At 33.0% G+C, this 16,116-nt stretch overlaps 1 protein-coding gene across 1 annotated transcript; it reads right to left on the bottom strand.

The window, feature by feature from the left end:
- Nucleotides 1–12,303: 12,303 nt before the first annotated feature.
- Nucleotides 12,304–12,879, bottom strand: LOC124368287. Its single transcript, XM_046825561.1, has one exon. The coding sequence runs from the start codon at nt 12,877–12,879 to the stop codon at nt 12,304–12,306; it is 576 nt and encodes a 191-aa protein (XP_046681517.1).
- Between the last annotated feature and the right edge of the window lie 3,237 nt (nt 12,880–16,116).

Genomic DNA, 16,116 nt, shown 5'->3' with positions numbered 1-16,116 from the left:
TACAGAATTGAAGTGTGGGGAGGATCACTCCATGCATCCAGATTCTTACCTGAACAAAAAAGAATAATTCGGATATTTAATTGGCAACCACACTTGTCTTTCTAATGGAAGTTTTCGTTCGTATGGAATTAAAAAACAATTACTTCTCTTTACATATATAGAACAATTCTACTTAGACTGAAAAATCAGGATCAACATACTGTTGGAGAAAATGACAAATTTCTCACCAGACATAGTGGTAATCTCCGCACTCCAGCACATTGTTTTGCACTCACAGAATGGGAAGTATCTCATGCTGAAACCCTTTACTTAAAAAAACTACCATCTAAATTAAAATAAATCAAAAAAGAAAATTGTAAAAGTTGCTCTGAAAACCTATTACTTAAAAATGAATTTTACGGTATTGGTGAATTCCTTTCTACGTGAAGCTAAAGAACAATAATTTAACTACTGTAGCTCTTAGTCTGTAAGTCAAACGATTTAATGTTAGCTCCCTAAAAAAAAATTCTAATTTCTGACGTCTAAAATGTGTATATTGTATATAATTTATACCTATTCAGAAAAATAAATGAATTGAGTTTTAAATGATCAATACTTTGTTGACTATTGGTTATAATCATTGCAGTACAGCTGTATATATTACCCTGTGCAATACATATGTTATCATTATTATTAAGAATAATTGTAAAAACACGTCTATTTCAGAAATTTAGATATTAAATATATGTAAACCCGTCATTCCTAGAACTACATCGTAAAAAATATGATTCGTTGTATATTTAATGAAAAATCATTCCTATTTCTTTAAATTGGTTAACATTTAAATAATGTCCATTTTAGTAAGAAATAATGCACACCCTACCATTAAGGATTAAATATCGCCGGCTCGAGCATTGAAAACAATGTTTCCAACGCAACTCAACCGTGTTTGAGGCTCTGTAAGTCGCTGAGAGGAAATTGCCGCTATCGTCGGGGTTTAGTGATTTCCTCAATACCTTGCCGTCGACTTGTTGATTAATCTTAACAAACGCAACGGAACACTTCTAGCTTTAAGTTTAATTTCATCAACCCATGCAAATTTAAAAATGGTGGAAAGCCAATTATAATCTTTCAAATCATAAAATGTATCATTTTGATCGAATCACTAATTGATAATACTGCAAACTACTTCAGTCAGACAAATCCACGCAAATATTTCTACTGTACAAATAATAATCAAAATGCATTTGATACGCCATAAATGTATTATTTCTGCAGTATTATACGTATCTTTAAGAATGGGTTTTCTACTTAAATATAACCCCTTGAAGTGATAATTGAATTTAAATTACTGTTTACAATAATAATGTTTAGTATATCGTCTGTATATCTATGCAGGGCCGCAGCTATAAAGGGTCAGAGGGGTCATTTTCGGGGGCAAAATTTTAGAGGCGGCAAAAATATAGAAGGTTTAGTCGTTGGGTCACAACTTTTACGCGTATTTTTCAGTCTCCGCGCGAATCCCTTTACTTGAGGGTCAACAAGTATAAATACCTGAGTTTAAATGTTAAAAACTACAGATTTAATTTAGAGCTACAATAATGGGAGTCATTTTGACGCTATCTGGTTTATTTCTGTGTTTTACATATAAATAACTAATAAATTATCAACTTTTAAAATTAAAAACTCGAAAACTTTGAATCCGATTAAGGCCTAATTTTTTTATAAGATAAGAATAATATTTGTAAGAAATATAATTTTTAAACGCAATACTTGCGCCTTCAAATTCATAGCAAAAATTTATTAGTAGTAACTGTAAAAGCAAATAACACAATGTTGATGTATCAACAAATTTTTATTTTTAAAGAATTACATTTATAATGGTTTACGTTTAATCCTTTACATTTCTTGAAATTTTCAACCTTAACTGTATATATATATATATATATATATATATATATATATATATATATATATATATATATATATATATACAGTATATATATATATAGACAACCTGTGTTTTTCGTCAGTAATATAGTTAACTTACTACATTTGATCATATAGTAACTAATTTAAAGAATGTTAACTACACCTTCCCTACCTACAAGGTCTTAAAATTCCATCAATAAATTAAACAAATATTTCAGAACGACTTTCTATCCTTTTCTTTATGGTGTGTTTTATTAACACAAATGAAGTTCTCTGCTCTCCTTTTTTCCCTTAAACAGTAAAGACTTGTTTTGCAGAACTGTCCGCTACATTGAAGTTGAAAAGAGTTAATTGGTAAAACTTTCGTCCGAACATTAACACCCTGTAAGCTCTACCAATTACAGTTGTTAATTATGTTTGTGTCTTGGGATCAAACTTTTTATATAATTAAATCCTTCTGTGCAGCATTTTCTAACTAACAAGTTCCAAGCATGAATAATTAATTGGCTCCTCTCTCATAGAAGGTAATCTAATCAGGTTACTCCTAGCGGTTGAGTTTTCATTGTTATTGTTCGAGGTTAAATGGGGATAATTGACAATCAAACAATATTCAAAACTTATAGATTAAGCTGTGATGTTATTTCTGTTCTTCCCATATAAAAATAACTGCAATAATTATTACAAGCTATATAACTGGTAATAGCGTCATATTATTATTGTTATAAATAACGTATTCTACTACAAGTACTTAAATAGCTAGCACAGTCGACTGTATTCTTGACTCGAATGTCTTCATGTTTGAATTATACATACATTTACTAACTTAATAATTCACACATGTTCCCACACAAAGTACAAGAACACAGCGCTCGTCCTTACTCTACTGGCCCTGTCCTCTGACGATGAGGGTGTGTCACATATTTTTAGTTTTCATGTAGTAAAAACAGTAAAAGTTAGACTCTGCTTAAAAACGAATATGTTTTATATTATTTAAAATTATCTCGAGCATAATTAAACCTACCGTGATGTTGAGAGCATAATCTTCAAGCACTAAAATTGTACGGAACATTTCAGATTATCCTTTCGGTGAAGTTTCACTGGAAGTTCAAATATCACAATTATTTGAAATATAATCAGATAATGCCTTCAATGAAGTTAAATATCAAAATAAAAGTTATATTATCTATATAAAATTATGTGTGTATGTGTTAAGTTTTTACGGAATATATATATATATATATATATATATATATATATATATATATATATATATATATATATATATACTCCTGGACAAAATTATTGCAGCACTTATTAAATTCATTTTCTAAGTTATTAATAAATCTCTAACGATGCTGTAAAAAAAATATATTTAAGAGAAAAAGACAATGAAAACTCAAGAAAATCTGTGTATGTTTAGTTATGTCAAGATTTAATGAATAAAAATTATAATTTAAGATGAATTAATTTATCCATTTAACTACTTACGTAATTTAACACATTATAATTATTCCACTTTAGTTTAAAGTTAATTCCCCCTTATTTAGTAACGGTTATTACCCCATCTTGTCTGAATCACTGCCAGGAGCCTCCTAGGCATACCTTCAATGAGGTGCTGGATATCTTCGATAGGTATTTACCTGCAAGGTTTGCTGGAGGTGGATTTCTAGCACGTGTTCGTTTTTTTAAAGTGTCCCACACATGCTATATTGGGTTTAAATCAGGGCTTCTTGGTGGCCACTCCAGGGTAGTGATACCAACCTCTCTTAAGTAGTCTGTCACTGCTGCGGCACTGTGTGGTCTGGCGTTATCGTGCATTAGCACAAACTGAGGGCCAACGAAAGGTGCAAAAGGTACAACATGTTCTTGTAGTATAATCTCCACATACCTAGGAGCATTTAGAGCTGGTATAGCTATTGTTACTAACTCTGTACACGCCTCATAATTAATTCCTCCCCAAAACATAACAGAACCACCCCCAAAAGGTACCTGAGGTGAGAAACAGGCCTGAGCGAAACGTTCTCCACGCCTTCTCCATACACGCTCTCGTCCATCCGGAGACCTCAGACTGACTCTTGTTTCATCAGTGAACAGGACTGCCTTCCAATCCTCCACAGTCCAATTGACATGATTTTGAGCAAACCGTAATCTCATTACTCGATGCCTTCTGGTGAGAAGTGGGCCTCTGGCAGGTCTTCTGCTGCTCAATGTGCCTTCATGGAGACGTCGGCGTATATTTCTACTTGTAACTTGGCCATTTCGAGTTGTTCTTAACATTGCTTGCAGCTCTGTATTTGTTGAAATACGATTTCTTAATGCGTTTAGCCTTACAAAACGGTCGTCAGCTTCACTTGTAGCCCGAGGACGGCCCTGACCTCGCCTCCTATTGTCGCTCCTGGTTTCTTGAAACCGCTGAACCACTCTCATAACAGTTGTGTTGTGTATGCCAAACAAAGCAGCAACTTCTCTATACGAACGCCCCTGCTGTACAAAAATGTAATATATATTACATTTAATATTATATATATTACATTGAATAAATTACAATCAAGGTTTTCGTGGAATATACAAATATACTAGTTCTTATAGAAAATTCCATCGATAGCATTGATAATTTTTAAATGGGTCAAGAAATGGGAGGGTACATATTATACAAGATAGGGAATACTTAAAACAATCACCAATCACAATTTCTCAATTAATAGAATGAATAAAAATTATACTAGCGTCAGATATCTTAATAAATATCTTAAAAAACTATTAACTTGAAAATAGTAAAAACTATGAACTATAAGAATCATATAGTCATTTAGTATTTTCCAATAAGGAACAGCTCGAACAGATCGATTATTTAGGGCGTAATCCCATTATTTATATACAGGTACGAAGAGAGGAGCAGTCACTGTTGAAAGCTGAACATACTGTCACTGCTTCATTTAAATGTGGTATTTAAGATTTTATGCATCAAAAAGTATAAACACACTGCACCCCATGTACAGTAAAGTTTCACTGGTATCTTATGTAAAATTTCAAGTCTATAGATAATGTAATTTTTTAAGATTTCCTTTGGAGAGATATACTGTTTCATTTAGTATAGAAATGAAGGGTCAGCCCTGCAGTTAGTCCCATAAATAACGGTCAGATGTTAAAGTCGTTGTCTCTAATAAACTACGCCTGTCGTGAAACAAGCCATGAAATGCCGCATTATGTCATAACATCGGGGTGTTTGTCGAGTTTAACGGCATCTATATATTGTTCCAATATTGCCTTTATTCAGCTGACATTGCTGTTTTTATATGCTTATAAATGTGACTGACTGCAGCAGTGGTTTAAGGACACTATATTATATAACACATCAATATTAATTTAAAATTGTCCCCTTCCATAAAAAGACAAAATCCCTCTTAAGAATTGTATTGGCTGAGCGTTAGCGAAGGCCTGGTATAAATAATTCAATTTCTTTCTGAGTGTCCGCCCAATTTATCGAGAACCAACTGACTTGAGTTTGTGAATGAAGCTTAATTTCTTAACCACACCAAGCAAAATGATGGTGCATATCACTCGATGAGATTTAGCTAAGCGTTAGTGGAAATTTATATATTGTCTTATAGCTAATCGTAGTGATAACAAGGAAATCATGGAATTTGCAAAATTGTAATCAAATTATATTTACTATCAAACTGGGTGTTGCGTTTTAGAATGGGCATTTCCCTTTAGGGACTTTGGATAAGCCTTTATCTAGCTAACCTATTCGCAGGATATCGCGTAATTGATGATTTCATCTGTAGACTTTTAATTTTGTATGAAACTTCATTTCTACACAGACAGCAATCTTTTTGATAAAGTTCGATGATTGTTATTGAGATTTATCAATCGGTAGGCTAGCAGATGTTTTCTCATATCAGCCTATCTGTAGTAAACATTACAGTTTTGTCTCGCGCCGGACACCTAGAATGAAATTAACAATAGGCTCGAAACTGTGCATGCAGCTTCAGCAAATCCTTTTATATTGCAAGTGGTATGGCGTATTTCTAACTGTCTTAATACTGGATTAATCGGTGATTTTCTCCCAAAAGGAACTTAAATTGCAATTTTTGCTGTAAAATATAGTCAACTTAACTATAGATTTTTATATGAAAATTATAAGAATACACATATATAAAATGTAGGAAATAAGTTTTAATTTACTAATTACTATGTTTTTATGTTATTATGTTAACGTTTTTTTATTTTATTAGCTATTACAAGTTCACCTTGGTAGATGATAGGTTTCAGAGATTCGGATACGTGGCCAAGCACTGAAATAAACCAAGACACATAAGTTCGCACTTTGGGGAAGATTATGAATACAAGGAATGACAAGGAGCAGAACGAAACTTCTAAAAATTTAAAAAGAAAGAAGTTCGATCAGACTCACATTTTGTAAGGAGGAGTAAATTTCCATTGTATCAGAGGTTATAAAGGCATATAAGACAATAGGCGGTGTCCTGTAAACATGCGCGAATACGCCAAATAAACAAGGAGAAAGATAAATTTACAAAGAAGAAAAGAGCAAAACTCTGATCCTAACTGCTAATGACGTTGGGGTAAGAAAGGTGTATAGCTGTAGATCATTGTGCATGTTAACAATGTACTGGAAGAACAAAATAATAAAAAAGGAGAACAAGCTTAGCTAGCTAAATCTCCGACGTGTGCTGGGGTGGAGGTTTCGGTTCCACGCTTTTCATATACTCCGTGATGCAAGATATGCTGATTCGTTGTCGATTTTGTTTTATCTTACTGGGTATGTTATTTTAAGAGTTAAAAATTGGTATAAAACGCGGGATACATAGAACCAACAAGGCAATTATATGTTGCCTTGATATATATTCTTTACATAGTATTCTTAATTTTCAGATACATCTCAGGTGCTTTGCTGTTAATGTCGAATATTAAATTTGAACAGTTCTTCGTGAGTTTTTTTTTAAGGAAAATCATAATTAATGATCTCAAAAACGGTAATATGCACCCTATTATTAGTAACTGATGTTTGTTGTCGATCGTAAAAGTTATCATTTATTGTGGTTGTACATACTTTGATTACCTATTCTCTTCTATCTATTGTAGTTTTCCTGTTGTGGCTGTTTCTGTTAAGTGATGTAAAATTGTTCAATCACTCCTAGTCCTAGTGAGAAATAAAAAAATAGACAATTTCAAAGCCATTTATAAATATTAACATTGAGTAAATTCTGCCATTAGTGTAAAATTTGTATGTATAAAATGTTAATAGCGTTATATAATAACTTAAAATAATAATTATAAATCGGTTATATGCAAGTCTATATGCAAATGGTTTATCTTGCAATTATCTGCACTATATAAATGCACACATTGTCTTTTACAATATACCCACCACTAAATGTAGACGGCAACCAGCAAGACAGTAAAACTGTTTTTAAGTAGCATGTAACCAGAGGTGCAGATTCGTGAAGCAAAGGTTGAGTAATTGTTTCTTTCACAGACGAAATGCTGGATAGCCCCTTTGAAGCTAACTGCAAACACAAGAATACCTATTTTCTAGTGGTAAGTATTTTTATAATTTGACATGGGCCTGGATTATGAGCTGAACAATGCCTAACCTACGAATACCAGTATCCGCTTTGTACCGGTAACTTAAAAATCCTTTCAAAAATTGAATAGCCTCCTTTACTACATTGCGTTTAATATGGCGTGGTAAGTTATATCTCGATATTCTATTATAAAATTCAATATTATTGCTGCTCAAAAACTTTACATATTTATGTTTAAACATTTTATATTTTCGGATGATTTTTTTCCTACCAATGAATTGGCCAAAATGATTGGGAATACGTTAGCTCAGCCCTAGTTGCGTGTTGGAAGATGTCATTATTATATTGATTTAAAATAAAGTTTAATTTCGGAAACATTTAATTTAACTTAAGTTGCTGGTGACAGCCTGGCTTTTACCAGCCAGATTAAAGGAGTATATGGTAAATACTTGATAATACAATTCTGTTACTGCATACAACTGATGCCAGAACCAATAGATTAACCAATAATTTATTCGAATGCCTCCCTTGTGGTTTGTCATTTAGAGAAACTACATATTAATTTAAGTAACCTAGTTATTGAAATTTTGTTTCAAGTACATAACATTTTTCACCACACAACCTCTACCTTAATATTAACAATTAACGGTGCATGATATCTTCGACATCTCAAAATAGTTATTTATAGCAGAAAACTTATCAAATGGATAAAACTGTAGCCAAGGCTCTCTAACAGCTACTGACTCTCATTTAGAATTTCCTCTATTACAGTACACGATTAAATTATCCTTCCACCAGCTGCTTATCTAAACACTTATTGATCATACACAAGCAGGTGCTCCAAAGTAAACACTGATTCCAACAAAATAAAGTAACCCTCAGTTATTAGCTAATTTATTAAGTCCTAGACTAATTCCTCCCTAATTTATACGAATGTTGTTTTATTTTTATCGCACCAAAGCATTAAATGTGGACTTTTTACTTTTTAAAGTAAATATGTCAATACTGCAATACACAACTTATTACCAATAATGGTATTTTAGATTATACTGTAAGATATATAAGCCATATTTAAATTGATTGGCGAGGAGTTGCTTTTTATAAATACTTGCATAATTTAAAAGAATAAGAATAAATTAAGAATAAGAATAAGAATAAGAATAAATTTATTTTCTCAGGATAACATAAATACATACAGTAGTTACAGAGCGTGAAAAAAAAACAAAACAAAACAAAAACTCTCCCAGGTCTGACCTTAATGAAGAAAAAAATATCAAATTATACAAACTAAAAAAAAAACCTTTGTCCAAATTGTTAAGTCTTAACTACTATGTACATTACAGCAACTACAATATGAATGTTAATTAAAGTATACATCAGATAAAAGCTAACAAAATACACAACTAGAGGAAGAAAAACTAATAACATTTTTAATATGTACATATAAAACAATATTTTAAATCCTGAGAAAATTTAGGGCCTCCAAGGCAAGCCTGTTTAGAGGACACCGTGTAATTATATTATTAAAAACTAAAAAAAATAAAAAGTTCAGACAGTTAAATTTAAAAAGAAAAAAGTCCCTATAAGCTATTTTATTGAAATTTTGTAATCATGTGTAAGATAATACATGCTACTGGAATCTATTTCAGGGTAAATTTTGTGGACCATGCTTGGAAAATTAATGAAAATTTAATTCATTTATTCCTGAACCTCAATTAAAACCTCAATGTCGCAGAAAGAAAACAACCATTGTTTTAATGTCTTCAAAAAACAGAATTTTGACTTTTTAAATTTTATTTCATTAGGAATTTTGTTAAATATTCTTGGGGCTAAAAAAAGTAAGTTTTAGTAAAAATTTTTTTTTGTGGTTTAGGTGTTCTAAAGTTATTTGCATTGCGAAGTTTAAACCTATACTCATTAATGTCAACATCCGGTAGGTTTCCACTCTTATCGTAGAACAACTTTAAAGTTTTGTACACAAACATAAATCTTAGAGGTAAAATATTAAGGCTGACAAATAGAGGGAATGAGGTTTCAGTTTTAGGTTTGTTTACCATAATTCTAATAAAATGTTTTTGAAGTTTCAAAATAGGCTGTAGCTTTGTCTTGTAAGTGCCTCCCCAACACGAAATACCATAGTCTAACCGACTGTTTACCAATGAAAAATAAAAAAGACGTAATATCTCTTTGTCACAAAAAATTCCTCAGAAAATAAAAAACTCGTAAATAATTTTTTAATTTAGATTTCAATACTAATATGTGGTTATTCCAGTTTAATTCTCTGTCTAACACTACGCCTAGATATTTAACTTCACTTGCTTCTGCAACCGGTTTACAAGATAGATTGCAAATAGAATTATTGCAAAGACAATTAAAACATTTATAAATAATTGCACCGGCGTCAAAAGGCACTTGACCTCTTAAACTAAAATTAATATAACTTGTCTTCTCAGGGCTAAGAACCATTCTGTTTTTACAAAACCACCACTTTAGCGCTTTGAGATCAACATTCATAGCAAGCTCTATATCACCCCAGCTGGAGCTGGAATAACACAAAGCAGTGTCGTCAGCAAAACAAGTTATACTACCCTGAAGACTAGCATTACAAAGATCATTGATGTAAATTAAGAAAAGAGTAGGGCCTAAAACTGATCCTTGAAGTACACCACACTTAATTTCACCCATTGCACTGAAAAACTCCATTAATTTTTTACACACTGTCTTCTAGATTTTAAATAATCTTGAAACCAATTTAAAACAACTCCCCTTATCCCACAGTCAAACATTTTTCCCAATAATATTCCGTGATCAACAGTGTCAAAGGCTTTTTTTATGTCCAAAAAACAGCCCACTAACATGTTTGTTTTGGTCAAGTCCCTCAGATATCAATCCAATGAAATTTAAAAGTGTAGTTTCGGTGCTCACGCCCTCTCTGAACCCATACTGATTGCGACTAAAAAACTCCGTCAAAGTGAGGAAATTAATCAATTTTCGCTTCATAATTTTCTCTAAGACCTTAGATATGGTAGAAACCAAAGAGATAGGGCGGAAGTTGCTACAAATTGTTGAGGGGCCTTTCTTGTGAATCGGAATAACAACTGCTGACTTCAATTTTTCCGGAAAAACTCCTGTTTGAAAACTTAAATTTACTATAAATAAAAGAACATAACAAATTTTAGGAAATGTGTGTTTAATTAAAGTTGAACTAATTCCGTCTAATCCGGGAGACTTGCCATTCTTTAATGAGTTGACAGCGTCTTGCAGGTCCTGTAAGAGTACAGGTTCCAGAAACATAGAACGCATTTCGTAATTCTTAGGGAATGACCCGGCATAAGGCAAAAATTCACAATTTGTCGGTTCTTCAATACTGTCGGCTAAGCTATCAACAACCGTTAGGAAATAGTTGTTGAATTTATCAGCTATTATTTTAGGATCTCTAGTAATTTCATTTTGTCCTATTTACAATGAATAATCCATTTGTTTACTTTTTTGACCAGTTATTTCATTTAAAATATTCCAAGTTTGTTTTGGGTTACCTTTGCTTTTTTCAAACAGATTTTTATAATAAGCATTTTTTAGCTCTTTTATGTCTTTGTTCAGTTTATTTCGAAAGCGAATGAAAAAAATATTAAACCTGTCACCTTGTTGGTTTCTGTGCTTTTTAAATCTCTTAAACAGTTTATTTCTAAATATGATACGCTTACAGATTCCATCGTTGATCCAAGGTTTCAACTTAACACATTTATTTCTTAGTTCAATTTCAGCTTTACTTGCACTAATCGCAACTTGCAACAAATCATAAAACTTATCAAAAGCATCAGACGCGTTTTCCGTTCCATACACTTGTGCCCAGTCAGTTTGGTCGAGAACATCGTTAAGATATTTATAGTTGATGCGGTATTGTTTACTTGTGCTATCAGCTGTTCGAGGACCGGGTGAGGAGGGGCGCCCCCCCTCAACCCACCCCCACACGGCTGTCAGCGAGTGGTCGGTTATGTGAGCATGCTCTACCGCAGCACTGATCATTGTCTTGTCTTTGCAGGCAAGTTTAACATAAACATGATCAATGCATGTCTCAGAACGCTCTGCAATTCTTGTAGGCTCATTGATCATCGACTCAAATCCATGACTAGCCATCAACATTTCGTAATCGTCTACTGCACTACTATTGATTAGTAAATTAATGTTCATGTCACCAATTATACAAGCACTTCTTTTTAATTTTAGTTCATTTTCTAAAAATGTTTGTAGCTCAGATAAAAACGCAGGAATAGAATAATGTTGCAACCTGTATATAGCCATAAAAAACCATTCATATGAATAAATTTTAACGGAGAACGATAAGACATCTGCTGTTTGAAAATACTTAGTAGTTGAAATAAAATTTACACTTTTAACAAACGAGTCATGAACATAGACAGCGACTCCACCAGCTCTATATTTATTATTACATTTTAAAAATAGCGTATAGCCATTAATTTGGTACAGATTCGCTTCGGAATCTTTAATCCATATCTCGGAAAGGAATATAAAATCGGGTCGTCTTTTATAAGAAGATAGGTGTACTAGCAGGCTATCAAAGTTATGCCTCATGCTGCGAATATTTTGATGAATAACCATAAAAGTTCTATCGAAACAATTTATCTCTTCAAAACTAGTATCATTAATTAAGTTCAATTTTTTTTATTATTAATAAAATTTTTGGACTGCCTTTAGAGAAAAATTAAACTAAAATATTACAATACATGTCACAAAAAAATTCATAATTAATTTCATCAATTACACAGCAAATTAAAGTTATGGAATCAATAATTAAATACATACTTACAATACAAGAATAGTACTAAAGCCTTTCAAGGTCAGCCTGGTTACATACTTGTATGACAGGTGCATTGTCCTCTTTTCTTAGGAAAACTTTTCCTCCCCGGTGCCACACATACTTGTACCCTTTGTCCTTTTTCGCCTGACGAGCGAGCGCATACAACCTCCTCCTTGAAGGTGTCAGTGACTCGTTGAGGTAGATTGTGGAGTCCATAGCCATTCCAAGATGCCGCGTTGAGAGATCCCTCTTCTGATGCTTCCTCTTCTGGAGTTCCTCCTTGTCAAGCCGACGGACAAACTTCACAATGATGCCACGGGGTCCTCTGCGAGCCGCATCATTCTTCTTCCCCAGACGGTGACAAGCGTCGATCATCGTGGCGTTGATGTCCATGTTAACCGCTTTCCCAACTTTAACCACGATGTCAACCACGTCGTCGACAGTCTCTGTAGGCTCCTCAGGGATGCCCTGGATCTCGATGCAGTTCCTCCTGGAGTACATCTCTTGTTCCTCTACGCGGGTCTCCAAAGCAGCAATCTCATTCCTCAACGCTTTATTCTCCGCCTCCAACTTCTCCATCCCTTCCCTATACTTCTTCATTTCATCCACCTGGCTCCTCAAAATAGCAGCAGTTTCGGCGAGCTTGGTGTCAAGGCTCTCATGTGATTTATTTAAGTCAGCAATTATTACTTTTGCAATTAAAACAAAGTATCATTTTGATTTGAGTTTCTAGTTAGTGGTAATCTCTTACTATTCCACGAATGCTAGCCATGAATCTTATTTGACCTACAGCAACCATATATTTAGCTCCGCAAACTTGAGCTTTTGTGTCTTCGTATAAATTACATTGAAATGTTTCATTCTTCTCTTCATTGTTACTATAAACAAAATTATCACAAGAAAGAAACTAGAACACAGTTACCAACACAGATTTCCAGCAGATGTCTACTCATAAAATTATATGCTTTTGTTTAACTTAGTCTTTCTTTACATGATTGATTAATAGTGACATACCTAACACAATATCCACAATATTAACACAATTACATGCACTGAATATCACTGGTGGGTTGTCTCATACTATATCTCATGATGTTGTCAATCACTAATGGAATCCAATTTAGAGCGTCTTATGGCATTGATTACTCTACAGTATTGACTTGTCTATTGTTCAAGTTGTCATCAACTCTATTATGTCCTTTGACAGCAAACGTCTCGCTCCACCACACCAAGGAGGCGTTAAATTCAATATCACAATCAACATAGTAATGTAGCCCCAGTAGGACGTGTCTTATAATGCGTCATGTGTGCTCTTTTGACCACTGTTACCACTTTGTGATTGCAATCGTCGTAGAATGACCCTCGTAGAAGCCATTTTAGAGTTCTGACAGGTCCCTAACGACAGGATGGCATTCTAAAAGCGTGGTTTGAGCAGCTTCTCCGTCAGTTTTTGCCGTGTCCAACTTTGGCAATAGTCTGATTCATTTTGATGGCCTTTCAACTTACTCAGCAGCACAAACATTGCAAAACTTTCCTCGTAAGTGAAGTAAAACCGCAGAAGGTGTTCCACGTGCTAAGCAAGACATTTGCATGACTTCCTTCGATCACTTTCATTTTTCCTTTAGGCGCCTATATATTTCCTCAGAGATCTTATGGTTCATATATAGTGAACGAAGGTTCAAGCTCTTATCCCCTTAAAGCTCTCGGATTTGGCAAGCCAGATGCTGAGAAACTTCAAGGGCTAATAATATCTTCTGTTTTTACAGATATTAATTCTATCATTAACATATTTTTGAAATTTCTGCTTATCACTTAAGAGCCCATAAACACAAATACGATTATCAGTTTCTCATTACAGAAGTCTACAATCAGAAAAATTAAATGGTAGTGTTTGAAATGACATTATTGTAGCTGACGTCCATAGACAGCACAAACGTGAATAAACAGTTGAAGTTGCCACAAATGCACATTCGATGATTGACATGGATTATCGATTCAATAATGTACTACCGGAGTTTGCACATTTGCAACAAACTAAGGTCAGAGTAGTATTGGAAAATACATAGTCAATACTGTAGTTATTTTTACTACGTTTAATCATATAGAGGCTAATTTTAGAAATATTCACCTAATTAAATACATGGTATTAAAGTGTTTTCATACCAGCCATCAATTTATTACCAAAATATTCATGAAGAACTTTAAAAGCTTTTGCTTTCGGAGGTGTTTAACTTTTACAAATACTAATGAAGTTCTCTGTTAAAGAAAACTCGTTCAACATCATACAGCCAGATTATTTTTTCGTAGAATTGTCTGCTACATTTAAGTTGAAAAGAACTTGTACAAGTTAATTAGCAAAACTTTCACGTGGCCATTAACACTCCAAGCTCTACAATTAGTGTTGTTAAATATCTATGTGTCTTGGGAGCAAGCTCTTTGTATAATTAACTGTTTCTGTGCAGCATTTTCTAACTTAAAAGATCCAAAAATGAATAATTAATTGGTAGCACTCATAAAGAAAATACGGTTCCTCTATAGGTAGAGTTTAATTGAGGTTATAGGAAATTAATACACATTCATAACTTGTGTTGTGATATCATATTATTTATATTCTTCCCATATAAAGTTATCTATGTAATATATGTAATAGTCTATTAAAAATATATAATAATAAAAAAAATAAAAACATAACAGAAATAATTTAAATGTTCTCAGCTGACGTGTTCTGGTATAAACCACTTGTAGAGTAAATAATGTCGTCCATACTTGTGACAAGAATGACCTTGAAAGTGATATCATGGTTAGATCATATATGTTAGAACTTTACAGTAACATGTGTTCCATAAATGAATACAGATTAACTGGTCCAACTGTTGCTCTGACGCTTGTTACCCCATCATAGAATAAAGTTACTAGGGCATGGACTGCAGCAAAACTGTCATCATGAAACCAATGTTCCTGGCCACCTATAGTATGTCTCAATTATTACATGTATACATTTGAATATTTTTAACATGCAATACATGTGTGACAATTGCGCACTTCTAATATCCATATAACTACAGGAACGTATCACAGTGTGTGCGGTTTCCCCCTCGCCAAAACCATATTTTGTTTAATATTTACGAGGACAATAATTAATTTAGACCTCCTTATTGTTAATATTATAATATTAATATCTGAGTTATAAACTTATAGCTGTGTAACATAATAAATTTCATTACAAAATCGATATCTTTCAAATATTTATAAACTAGAGTAATTAACAAAGCCTCCTGAAAATATGTTTTTGTTTACTTCGAAATGAATTTCTTAAAAAAAAACAGAGATAACGAAACAAAAAATCTGTAAACTTTATACATACATACGTATTACCTCATAGGTGCTTACTAAATGACACCTACGAAAGAGTGTCACATTGCTCTCTTATTGCATGTATTGCTGTAATATGAAATCATTTTGGTGTGATAAAGTAATAAAAATTAGCCTATAACGTTTCATGATTAAGTATAATTATTTATACTTTGATAATGATGAGCAATGTAAAGACACAATAAAATATGGTTTAAGTTTTATAAATCGGCATCGGGCTGTAGTACGATTGTCTTATATGTACCGTACCATAAAGGGTGGTTAGAGCAATTTTTAATTAGTTGGGGAGATAAATATGTCGACGGAAGTAACGAAGTTTAAGAAATAATTAACTACCGTAACTCCCACTACTCGCACCTTCTCATTATGTAAAATTACCAACGTTTAATTAAAGTCGCACAGCGCTGTCATCGTGGTGCCGAGTCCTTTAGAAAATTGAATTGTTTAGAACTTAGCTTTAATTCC

The sequence above is a fragment of the Homalodisca vitripennis genome, chromosome 8 (genome assembly GCF_021130785.1).
Source record: "Homalodisca vitripennis isolate AUS2020 chromosome 8, UT_GWSS_2.1, whole genome shotgun sequence".
NCBI lineage: Eukaryota > Metazoa > Arthropoda > Insecta > Hemiptera > Cicadellidae > Homalodisca > Homalodisca vitripennis.
This window is presented reverse-complemented; position numbering and strand designations above follow the sequence as displayed.

Coding starts and splice junctions, on each gene's coding strand:
- LOC124368287 (XM_046825561.1), bottom strand. CDS start 12,879: ATGAAGAAGTATAGGGAAGGGATGGAGAAGTTGGAGGCGGAGAATAAA.